A 13,095-nucleotide genomic window follows, 5' to 3' on the forward strand; every position below is an offset into this window, starting at 1 on the left:
CGCTTTCAATATCTTCTGAAAGCATACTATAGGTTTTGATGAATAACAACACAAAATGTAAGTCATTATTTTGTGCAAATCTTGCCGCCGTTGGAAGTTCATGAGAGTGCTTGAGAGAAGTTCCTTTACTTAAATCTTACATGTTTATAGGAGAGCAAGTATTGTTCGTCAAAAAATTGTCTTATACAGAAGAAAGAAAGTAATATTAGTTTGGATCGACATGACAGTACGTAAATGATGACAGAATTTAAATTTTTGGTTGAACTATTCCTCTAACACGGACTGGATTGTATTGTACCAAAGGTTTCAGACCATGGACCATTTAAAACCATCTTTTGCACAGAATCCAAGAGAACTGCGTCAATGAAAATGATTATATTACCAATTTTGGCCAAATATTGATGCTTAATATGATTCATGTTAAATTACAGCCTTTCCAATACCATTTCTATGATGTCTGTTCCATCTTTTTTCTCATATCTCGGATGACCATCTTTCTTTATAACCAATAGATTTATTTTAATGCCTCGACCACATATCATGCCTTCAGCTTTGTTGGTTAAAAGCCATTTACAAGTCCCAGACCACCTCTTTGTATTGAATTTGTTGGCTTTTAAACCTGCAGTCTTTCATTGCATTTACTGAATTTGTCGACGGCGAACTGCTCAAGTTCTCTTTATTGATTTGACTTAGCAGCCTCTGCAGCTGCTCCTTTTCTCTCTGCCCCTCTTGGCAGTGATGGGGTCTCTCTCTGATTTCCTGTTGCATAAAGTCCTTCTGGCTCATTTTAACTCTTTCATCTGAGTTGTATTTGATAAAATGTGTGCATACTGAATTCTTATTCATTTAACACTTTCACCAATAATTAAAAGAGTGGTTCACCCAAAAATGAAAATGTTTTAATTTACTTACCCACAAGTTATTTCAAACCCATATGACCCATTTTCTTTTGTCTATGGAGCACTAAATTAGATATTTTAATGAATATCACAGGCAGTTTTTTGTTTTATTTTATTTCAATGGCAGTGGATAGAACTTTGATTTAACACATAAAAAGGACCCACAAGTATAATAAAAGTTGAAAATATGGATCATATTCCAAGTCTTCTGAAGGTTTTGCAGAGAAACAACTCGAAATTTACTTTTGTAGAAGTTATTTTTCAGCAAAAATCTTGATGTCCGTTGTGCATTCATGTGCACTATGAGAGAAGCTTGTTCGCAGTTCACAGGTCAAGAGTTCAAGTATTCTATTCTATTCTGTTCTATAAATAGAAAATATACTTTCAGTATCACAGATGAAGTCCGCCCCACCCTACATTTTTATCTCATTGAATATCCTATTTCTCTTTGAAATGTATCACATTACAAAAGTGAAATGGGCCACGAACATTGTTTCATGTTGATGGTAAAAAAAAACAAAAAAAAAACAAAAAAAAAACTGGAAATTCCAAGTTGGAAATGCATCACATTATGCAAGTAAAATGCACTGAAAAAAATACAAATAAAATACTAGTAAGATTTACTTTTATTTCACTTTTAAGTTTTTGCACACAGTTTTTCTAAGTAAATCTCAATGGTATAAAATGAAGTAAAATCTACTTCATAACATAATATTGATTATAGCGAGTAATTTAACTTAAACATTTAAGTAAATACAGAAACTTTTATTCATGCTACTTAAACTTAGTAAAATTTAAATTAAATTGTTAGAACTCTTGTTGTTATTGTCTCGTTTTGAATTTTCATTACAAACACGTTTAATCATGTACAATATGACATATGTAATCCTCCCAAAGGGAAACATAATGCATGCAACTCAGCCGAGCCGGCTGAGGTGCCTGAGCACGAGGTCCCAGTTTGCGCATAGCAACTCTCGAGAGTGAGCTAGAATCAGCCAGTCGTCGAGGTAGTTGAGTATGCAGACGCCCACTTCCCTTAATGGGGCAAGAGCTGCCTCTGTGGCTTTCGTGAAGACAAAAGGGGAGGACCTTGTACTAATAAACCCGGCCATTGAAAGCAAACTGTACCAGGGTGTGAGGAAACTGCTCTTTTGAGAATGTGGGTACCGCAGCCCATTCGGGGTGCGACGAACATAAAAGAAAAGGAAACCAAGGATTTACCTCCCGGCCCTCCACTGGGGGATGGAGTGGTCTGGATACCAGCTCTGGGTTTGCAGCAGACATCTCGCTCCCTGAGTCATCTGTCTCGGTCCTCGTGCCGGCCCTTGAGGCAGGGGGCGTCAGCTTCCTGTAGGGGGCTCTACACTGGGGCCGAGAACTGGGCTTGGGCTGAGGCAGAGCCTCCTGTGCTTTCGCCACTGCAGGGGGACGCCCTTGGCGAGCAGACGGGATACGGGATCTTGAGCTGCGCCGGGCCAAGATGTGTTGTATAGCCTCCATCTGCTTCCTCACCGCCGAGAACTGCTGGGTGAAGTCCTCGACAGTGTTGCTGAACAGGCCGATCTGGGAGATGGGGGTGTTGAGAAAGTGAACCTTGTCTGCATCCCTTATCTTGGCCAGATTCAGCCACAGGTGGCGTTCCTGGACCACGAGGGTGGACATCACCTGCCTGAGTGCTCGTGCCGTGGGCTTCATCACCCGGAGGGCGAGGTCGGTCGCCGAGCGCAGCTTCTGCATCACATCGGGATCAGGACTACCCATGTGCAGTTCCTTTAGTGCCTTGGCCTGGTGTACTTGCAGGAGGGCCATGGCATGCAGGGCAGAGGCGGCCTGACCAGCGGAACTGTAGGCTTTGGCCGTCAGAGACGACATCGTGGCTGTGAGTGGTGCCCCGTGGCTGTGAGTGGTGCCCCGAACCCAGGAACCAATCATCTAGCCGCGAGCGCTCAGGGGAGGATGGAAGGTTCCACTCCAACCCGACACATGCGTGGCCCGGGCAAGCATGGTGGTCATCTCGCCATTAGCCTCAGACTGGCCGGGCCGACCCGAAGGTCGGACATCGCCAGTACGCTCTCCAATGCAGTGATCGAGCACTCATCCCGCTCTGGAGCTCCGAAAGGGACACTAAGCTGGCCCTGGGGTGAGCTGGTCTCCTCTTTGAACTCGCCGGGGGCAAATGAGCGTGCTGGGGAATGGGAGGTCCGCGGGGATTTACCCAGCGGAGCCGCACCCATTGAAGCCCCCAAATTGCCTCCAGCGCCAGCCAGGCCGGCCTCGTACCCGGAGGTAAAAAGCGAGGCGTGGGGGGCGGCTAGAGTGGTTTTCCCCCGGAAGAAGTAAAGCCGCGAATGTAATGTTGCCATGATCATATTCTCGCAATGAGAACATGAACCATCCACGAACGCTGCCTCAGTGTGATTGCTGCCCAGACACGTGAGGCAGCGCCCGAGGCCGTCGGAAGCGGAGAGATAGCGACCGCATCCAGGAATCACACAAAGACGGAGAGGCATCTTTATAAAGACGTGTCTTCAAAAAGACATTCAACGTCAATGTGTGTGCTCTAATAGAGAAAATATACTCTTTAGCAGCAATATACACTCTTTTAGCGCTGTCGAAGCGCCCAGGGGCGAAATCTGCACTCGTCGTACAGAAAGAGAGAAAGCCGCTGGAAATGCGCTGTATATCCAACAGCATACGCTTCTTAAGAGGTGAATGGAACAGCAGTAGTATTCAGCTCGCTGATAGTACAACCGCTTGGCTCTGAAGAAAAAATCTGAATGAGTGGTTGCGAGCCAGCTCCTTTTATATCCGTATGTCCGGGGGAGTGGCATGCAAATTCCACTTGCCAATTCTCATTGGCCTTTTCTCAAAGATCTGAGGTGTTTGGGGCTCCCAAGGGCGACCCCTAGTGTCACTACATCAGCACAACGTCGAGTGAGTGACAGAAGGGGAACTCCATGAAGGTGACAATCAACAGATATTTTTTTTGGGATCGTGAACAGGTCATTTTGAGTAGAAAATGATCTTAAGACTGCACAAAACAAGAAGCTACCAAACGTAACGAAACAAAAAAATTAACAATAAAAACTGTGTAAATTAACATGCAAACAGTAGACCATGTAAGCTCATTAAATATTCAAGCCCAGTGCAAATTAGGAAATACATATGACAAGGTTTTCTAGGATTGATACATGACAACACAATGCAAAGATAACAAACATTCATAAATAATATTTACTTATAAGCTAGAGCAGTAATTTTTACATGTTTGAATGTAGAATTTACTTAATCTTTTCTCATTCACGCTTAAAGTAACAAATTCAATGTAGAAAGTACTTATTTTTTTCTGCTGTATTTACTTCACCACAAAGTATTTTTTTTTTTCAGTGTGGGTTGCAAATGCAGTATCATGTTAATGTTAATGCTTCACATGTTTATGGCTAAATCATAAATTGCTGTCCCTCTTTCTTTGTGTCTTTCCCCCCCACAGAAATCTGTCAAAGAACCCTCTCTCGACACTCTCCTGGCAGCTCTTCCAGCACCTTCAACTTGTCGAACTGTAAGTTCTCCCTGCATTAGTTTCAAGTATTTTACCAATGTTAGATAATTAACATAATTTCAGACATTTAAAACACTCTATATATACAGAACAAGGCGTAATGCCCCAGTCAGTGATAAATCTCAAAAACCTCTCATTTTAGATTTTCTGTGATCATCAACTATCGCCTGCCAAATTGGAAGTAGAAATCAAGACTTAATTCTCGATTGCATTAGTCCATGTCGATTAGAAATGTTTTCAGCACTTTTCTGCCAACTAATTTGTTTGTCTACCCCCCACTTCCCCCCTCAAATAGATTTGTGTCTGTCAAAGCAATGATTATTGATGAAACAGAAATGCTTTTTCAGCTGGGTTCCTTGTGTTGGTTAATTAAGACATGGAAGTGAAATGTATTGGTCTTGTCTGCTGGGATCCTGACCTCATTTTGTTGTTTGTCACAAATATTTGAGCAGTCTGCATGTACATAAAGTGATGAGTTTGTTTATTGACTGTGAGTGGCGACATGGTGCCACTGAGTTGCTTTTAAAATGGCAAAACAATTCAATTCTTTTTTTTAATTTGACATATCCTGTCCTCATTCTTTGTTGTGTCTAAATGCGATTTGAAGAGACGCAGACATATGTCCTTGTTAATTTCTTATTATGCACATTTTTGGCTTTTAATTTCAGAGTGTGTTAAGGGATATCAGGACCATGCACATTGCTCTTTTCCTGTCCTCAGTGATATGGGATGTTGTGGTTGATGATGCAAACAACACATTTTATTTGTCCATATCTATTCTTCATTTAAATTAATTTTGAAGGGATAGTTTATCCAAAATTGCTGTCATTATTTACTTACCCTAATTTCTTTAGAAACCTACTGCATATGACTTTCTTTCCTCTGTGGAACACAAAAGGAGTTATAGCAGAATGTCCATGCTACACTTTTCCATACAATGGATTTCAATTTCAGTCTGTATCTCACACAAAGCTATTGTACTGTATTTAGAACACTTATATAGTGCACAAGTCATATGGACTACTTTTTTGGAGCTTGATCTTTTGGAGCCCCAGGTCATCATCCACTTTCATTGTTTGGAGAGTGCAGCTCGGACATTCTGCTAAACTTCTCCTTTGGTGTTGCACGGAAGAAAGTCATACAGTTAAGAATGACATGAGGGTGAGTAAAATTGACAGAATTGTAATTTTTTGATGGAACTATACCTTTAACAAAATCAGACTCACCCTAAAATTACATTGTTGAAGTCCCCACAATACATTTATTGCCAAGCATAATGTCAAGCATGTCCAAAACAATGGAAGTAAATGGAAACAACAACAAAAGCAACATGGGTACTGACAAACGACCAGGGATTATCAATACGTCTCAGGTCATTTGAAAGCATGTAACAATCTGAATGTTCCTACTGTTCCTGCTGTCCAATATTATCTGTGAGTAACTACACAATAAGTTCACAACTTGCATGACATGTCATCAAAGTGATTGATGATATGGTTAAACTGTACTTTAGATGAACATGAAGCAGGCTGTGCAATAAATCCAACAAAGTCATTGCCTTCAAGGGCACTTTGTTCACAAACATTTGGAGACTCACTGCTCTAGTCTGAGTTTTGAATCGATTCATTGAAGCAGACAGTTTGATTTACAGGAATAATTTTAACTTGCCAATTCTACCTGTATTTTTGCTACTAAAGTTACTACTGTAAATAGACTACTAAATCAGAGATGGTGTAACAACATTCTCTCTCTCTTGCCAGACAAGGAGGGATCACAATGTGAGTAAAATGACATGGTCTTTTGAAAATGGAATGGCCAAATGAAAGCAGATTAAACTATTGAAATATTTACAATATTGCAGCATGGTGGCTCAGTGGGTAGCACTGTGAGGAGTTTGCATGTTCTCCCGTGTTTGCGTGGGTTTCCTCCAGGTGCTCCTTTTTCCCCCACAGTCCAAAAAGACATGCAGGTAAGTTAATTGGTGACCCTAAATTGCCCATAGGTGTGAGTGAGAGTGTGAATGTGTATGTCTGTGTGTGTTGCCCTGTGATGGACTGGCCACCTGTCCAGGTTGTTTCCCTGCCTTTGGCCCGAGACAGCTGGGATAGGCTCCAGCACTACCCTGCATAGGACAAGCGGCTTTAGAAAATAGATGGATGGATGAAATATTCAGTATGTTGCTTAATTTTATATCACCAGCAAAATCATTAGAAATAACAACAACAACAAATAATAATAATAATAATAATAATAATAATAATAATGATGATGATGATTTACACCTCCTAGTCCTATGCCAAGAAGACAAATAAGACCTGCAAAATTGACCAAGCTAAAAATGTAAATACCCTCAAACCTCTTCAAAATGGATTCAACAATTTAGGTGCTTCTCATTTCTTAAAGTGTGCGTCCTCGTTTCCTTGCTTCTCTGTTCAAAGTCCACCATCATGAAGAATGCATCAATTCTCTAAATGAACAATGAGGAGGCGAGGACTGAGGACAGAGGAAGCTTACAAAGGATGCTTGAGCAAGGAAGCACAGGAGCATCCTATATGGAAGACTTTTTGGTCAAAGCACCTGACGCACGCATAAATTATCCTCCCCCTTCACATCAGACTCAACAGTCTTAATATATGTTTCACCTTTGCGGTTTAAAGAAACCATAATTGTCACACACTTACAGTGCATCTTAAATTATTAGGTTTCATTATGAAAATATCAATTAATCAAATTTCAACAACACAATGTCAGTCTCTCCGCTGTAATGCAGCTGCACAGAGACGGCACTTTGAGGTGACATGTGAGTGAGCAGGACATTCCATTTTACAAATCCATTTAGCTTCAATTTTTCCGTCCCCATTTCTTGTCCTTGCATCCTTTCCCATTTCCTAAGAGGGAGGAGCAAGGAAGCGAGGAAAGGAAGCAGAGGAAAGGAAACGAGGATGCACAGATTAAGAAATGAAAAGCACTCTTTATTTCAGTTGAGGTATTTGGAAAGAAGAAAGGAAGGAAGGAAGAATGGATGGAAGGAAGGATGCAAGGAAAGAAGGAAGGATGCAAGAAAGGAAGGAAGAATGGAAGGAAGGAAGGAATTATGGATGTAAGAAAGGAAAGAAGGAAGGATGAAAGGATGCAAGGAAGGAAGGAAAGAAAGAAAGAAAAAAGAAGGAAGGAAGGATGCAAGGAAGGAAGGAAGGAAGGAAAGAAAGAAATAAAGAAGGAAGGAAGGAAGGAAGAAAGGATGCAAGGAAGGAAGGAAGGAAGAATGGAAGGAAGGAAGGATGCAAGATAGGAAGGATGGAATGAAGGAATTATGCAAGGAAGAAAGGAAGATTGCAAAGAAGGAAGGAATGAATATTGCAAGGAAGGAAGGAAGTAAGATTGCAAGGAAGGAAGAAAGAAAGGAAGGAAGGAAGATTGCAAAGAAGGAAGGAATGATGCAAAGTATGAAGGAAGGAAGGATGCAAGGAAAGAAAGAAGGAACATTGCAAGGAAAGAAGGAAGGATGCAAGAAATGAAGGAAGAATGGAAGAAAGGAAGGAATAAATGATGGATAGAAGAAAGGAAAGAAGGAAGGAAGGAGGAAGGAAGGAAGGAAATAAAGAAGGAAGGAAGGAAGGAAGAATGGAAGGAAAGAAATAAGGAAGGATGCAAGGAAAGAAGGAAGGATGCAAGAAAGGAAGAAATTATGGATGTAAGAAAGGAAAGAAGGAAAGATGGAAGGAAGAAAGGATAGAAGGAAGGAAGGAAGGCTGGACAGAAGGAAGGAAGGAAGGAAGGAAGGAAGGAAGGAAGGAAGGAAGGAAAGAAAGAAAGGAGGAAGGATGCAAGAAAGGAAGGAGGAAAGGAAGGAAGGAAGGGAGATTGCAAAGAAGGAATGAATGATGCAAGGAAGGAAGGAAGGAAGGATACAAGGAAAGAAAGAAGAAAGGAACATTGTAAGGAAGGAGGTAAGGAAGGATGCAAGGAAGGATGCAAGAAAGGAATGAAGGAATGAAATAAGTAAGAATGGAAGGAAGAAAGGATGGAAGAAAGGAAAGAAGTAAGTAAGGAAGGAAGGATTGATGCAAGAAAGGAAAGAAGGAAGGAAGGAAGGAAGGATGGACAGAATGAAGGAAGGAAGGAAGGAAAGAAAGAAATAAAGAAAGAAAGAAGGTGGAAGGATGCAAGAAAGGAAGGAGGAAAGGAAGAAAGGAAGGAAGGAAGAATGGAAGGAAGGAAAGTTGCAAGGTAGGAAGGATGGAAGGAAAGAAGTATGCAATGAAGTAAGGAAGATTGCAAAGAAGGAAGGAAGGAAGGAAGGAAGATTGCAAGGAAGGAATGAATGATGCAAGAAAGGAAGGAAGGAAGGAAGGATACAAGGAAAGAAAGAAGAAAGGAAGGAAGGAAGAATGGAAGGAAGGAAAGATGCAAGGTAGGAAGGATGGAAGGAAAGAAGTATGCAATGAAGTAAGGAAGATTGCAAAGAAGGAAGTAAGGAAGGAAGATTGCAAGGAAGGAATGAATGATGCAAGAAAGGAAGGAAGGAAGGAAGGATACAAGGAAAGAAAGAAGAAAGGAACATTGCAAGGAAGGAGGTAAGGAAGGATGCAAGGAAGGATGCAAGAAAGGAATGAAGGAATGAAATAAGTAAGAATGGAAGGAAGAAAGGAAAGAAGGAAGGAAGAAAGGATGCAAGGAAGGAAGGAAGGAAGGAAGGACGGACAGAAGGAAGGAATGAAGGAAGGAAGGAAAGAAATAAAGAAGGAAGGAAGAATGCAAGGAAAGAAGGAAAGATGCAAGAAAGGAAGGAAGAATGGAAGGAAGAAAGGATGGATGGAAGAAAGTAAAAAAGAAAGGAAGAAAGGATGCAAGGAAGGAAGGAAGATTGCAAAGAAGGAGTGAGTGATGTAAAGAAGGAAGAAAGGAAGGAAGGAAGGATGCAAGGAAAGAAAGAAGGAAGGAACATTGCAAGGAAGGAAGGAAGGAAGGATGCAAGGAAGGATGCATGAAAAAGGAATGAAGGAAGGAAAGTAAGAAAGAAAGAAAGAAAGAAAGAAAGAAAGAAAGAAAGAAGGATGCAAGAAAGGAAGAAAGGAAGGAAGGAAGGAAGAATTGAAGAAAGGAAAGATGCAAGGTAGGAAGAATGGAAGGAAAGAAGTATGCAATGAAGTAAGGAAGATTGCAAAGAAGGAAGGAAGTAAGGAAGGAAGATTGCAAGGAAGGAATGAATGATGCAAGGAAGCAAGGAAGGAAGGAAGAAAGGATACAAGGAAAGAAAGAAGACAGGAGCATTGCAAGAAAGGAGGTAAGGAAGGATGCAAGGAAGGATGCAAGAAAGGAATGAAGGAATGAAATAAGTAAGAATGGAAGGAAGAAAGGATGGAAGAAAGGAAAGAAGTAAGGAAGGAAGGATTGATGCAAGAAAGGAAAGAAGGAAGGAAGAAAGGATGCAAGGAAGGAAGGAAGGAAGGATGGATGGAAGGAAGGAAGGAATGAATGAAAGAAGGAAGGAAGGAAGGAAAGAAATAAAGAAGGAAGGAAGGATACAAGAAAGGAAGGAAGAATGGAAGAAAGAAAGGAAGAAAGGATGGATGGAAGAAAGGAAAAAAGGAAAGATGGAAGGAAGAAAGGATGGGCAGAAGGAAGGAAGGAAAGAAAGAAAGAAAGAAAGAAAGAAAGAAAGAAAGAAAGAAAGGAGGAAGGATGCAAGAAAGGAAGGAGGAAAGGAAGAAAAGAAGGAAGGAAGATTGCAAGGAAGGAATGAATGATGCAAGGAAGGAAGGAAGGAAGGAAGGATACAAGGAAAGAAAGAAGAAAGGAACATTGCAAGGAAGGAGGTAAGGAAGGATGCAAGGAAGGATGCAAGAAAGGAATGAAGAAATGAAATAAGTAAGAATGGAAGGAAGAAAGGATGGAAGAAAGGAATGAAGTAAGGAAGGAAGGATTGATGCAAGAAAGGAAAGAAGGAAGGAAGGAAGGAAGGATGGACAGAAGGAAGGAAGGAAAGAAAGAAAGAAAGAAAGAAAGAAAGTAGGAGGAAGGATGCAAGAAAGGAAGGAGGAAAGGAAGAAAGGAAGGAAGGAAGGAAGGAAGAATGGTTGGAAGGAAAGATGCAAGGTAGGAAGGATGGAAGGAAAGAAGTATGCAATGAAGTAAGGAAGATTGTAAAGAAGGAAGGAAGGAAGGAAGATTGCAAGGAAGGAATGAATGATGCAAGGAAGGAAGGAAGGAAGGAATGAAGGAAGGAAGGATACAAGGAAAGAAAGAAGACAGGAGCATTGCAAGGAAGGAGGTAAGGAAGGATGCAAGGAAGGATGCAAGAAAGGAATGAAGGAATGAAATAAGTAAGAATGGAAGGAAGAAAGGATGCAAGAAAGGAAAGAAGGAAGAAAGAAAGGATGCAAGGAAGGAAGGAAGGAAGGACGGAATGAAAGAAGGAAGGAAGGAAAGAAATAAAGAAGGAAGGAAGGATGCAAGGAAAGAAGGAAGGATGCAAGAAAGGAAGGAAGAATGGAAGAAAGGAAGGAAGAAATGATGGATGGAAGAAAGTAAAAAAGGAAGGAGGAAAGGATGCAAGGAAGGAAGGAAGATTGCAAAGATGGAAGGAAGAAATATTGCAAGGAAGGAAGGAAAGAAGGAAGAAAGGAAGGAAGGAAGATTGCAAGGAATGAATGAGTGATGCAAGGAAGGAGGAAAGGAAGGAAGGAAGGACGGATGGAAGGAAGGAAGGAATGAATGAAAGAAGGAAGGAAGGAAGGAAAGAAATAAAGAAGGAAGGAAGGATGCAAGGAAAGAAGGAAGGATGCAAGAAAGGAAGGAAGAATGGAAGAAAGGAAGGAAGAAAGGATGGATGGAAGAAAGTAAAAAAGGAAGGAGGAAAGGATGCAAGGAAGGAAGGAAGATTGCAAAGATGGAAGGAAGGAATATTGCAAGGAAGGAAGGAAGGAAGGAAAGAAGGAAGGAAGAAAGGAAGGAAGGAAGATTGCAAGGAAGGAATGAGTGATGCAAGAAAGGAAGAAAGGAAGGAAGGAAGGAAGATTGCAAAGAAGGAAGGAAGGATGCAAGGAATGAAGAAAGAACTGAAGGAAGGAAGGATGCAAGGAAAGAAAGAAGGAAGGAACATTGCAAGGAAGGAAGCAAGGAAGGAAGGATGCAAAGAAGGATGCATGAAAAAAGGAATGAAGGAAGGAAAGAATGAAAGAAAGGAAGAAAGGATGGAAGAAAGGAAAGAAGGAAGGAAGGATTGATGCAAGAAAGGAAGCACGGAAGGAAGCCAGGCAGGAAAGGAGGGAGTGTGTACATGTGCAGCATGTGTGTGTTTACACAACTTTACAGTGAGTGGATTATTTCTACCTCCCTGTTTGTGCCCAAATTAACTGAGTATCCTTTATCACTTGCGCATCTGTAACACTATAGCATTGTGTTTGTTTTTTATTGTGAACAGTACACAAAGAACATAAAAAGCCATTTGCTTAGCGACGTCTTTTTCAAGACACCATTCTGCAAATGTCCCCACCTTGTGAGCGATATATCCCTGTGTCAGACAGGAACAAGCGCTGTTTTCCATATACACCCGACACCGATCCCCTCTCCTCCCCCGGCAGCTGCAGAAGGACACCCGAGGGAGATGCATGGAGATTTGAGGAGGTTTTGTCGGCGGCCCAGTCTTGCGTGCCTCAGCCAGGGCTCGCTGAGATTATTTGTGAGCGCATGAAAACTTGAAACACTTCACTTTCCTTTTCAATTTGAATAAACAACTACACTCCACTGCGTCCATAGTAATGCTGCTCACTCATTTGCCGTCGCCTCACGTGTCCTCTATGCCATGGTGGTTTGTTAGAGCACATGCTCATTAGCTTACACAGCAACACATATAAAAGTACCAACATAGGAATGTAATACTTTTTAAAATGCATTCTAGTTAATTAATATAATTTTTTAGCAATAAATGTGTAATCCAAGTAATGTAATTTTATTCATGCCTGTAACTGTAATTAGATTACTGCGTTACTGCAAAATGTAATCAGATTACAGTAACACATTACTTTGTAACACGTTACACCCAACACTGATAATAATTGTGTAATCTCCAAAACTAGATGAGATTAACATGAATCATTGATTTGCTGACCATACTAGCAGTCCTTTTATGCTAATATAACAGCCCAGGTGCTTGGATTTATATATATATATATATATCCTTTAGAACATGTACATGTTTTGTTTCATTCTTCAAATGGAAATAATCTCATTACTTTCTGAAGAATTGTTTTGCCTCTTTTAACTTCAATTCCCAATAGCTTTCAGGTGTACACGCCCAACTCATCAGCATGCATGATCATGTAACGGGCTGTCAATCATTGTTGATGATAGTCAGACCCCCCATTGGCTGTTACAGGGTTATTCCTGTGAGCATGAATGGTGTTTGAGTATGAGCTCAAAATGTGTAATTAAGGTAAAACATCTAAAAACAAAAAAAAAAACAAAAAAAAACTAGTGTTTTTTTATGTCTAACGATGGTTTACTTTATGTCATGATGAAACTGCTACAATTTCAGATGTCTCTCTGAATCAAATTCAAATGTTTGAAAATCACTCTGGTCATTCTACCAGTCATTGCACATAAATATTTGTTGCTGCTGGGGACCCGATTCCT

At 40.8% G+C, this 13,095-nt stretch overlaps 1 protein-coding gene across 1 annotated transcript in view; it reads left to right on the forward strand.

The window, feature by feature from the left end:
- The window catches only part of LOC127444804 (NT-3 growth factor receptor-like), a 214,359-nt gene that overhangs the window by 98,597 nt on the left and 102,667 nt on the right, over positions 1-13,095 (forward strand). Inside the window, exon 4 of the mRNA XM_051704347.1 lies at positions 4,390-4,458. Within this exon, the coding sequence (XP_051560307.1) occupies positions 4,390-4,458 (69 nt within the window). The remainder of the gene's footprint in view (positions 1-4,389; positions 4,459-13,095) is intronic.

The sequence above is a fragment of the Myxocyprinus asiaticus genome, chromosome 1 (assembly GCF_019703515.2).
Source record: "Myxocyprinus asiaticus isolate MX2 ecotype Aquarium Trade chromosome 1, UBuf_Myxa_2, whole genome shotgun sequence".
In the NCBI taxonomy this organism is placed as follows: Eukaryota; Metazoa; Chordata; class Actinopteri; order Cypriniformes; family Catostomidae; genus Myxocyprinus; species Myxocyprinus asiaticus.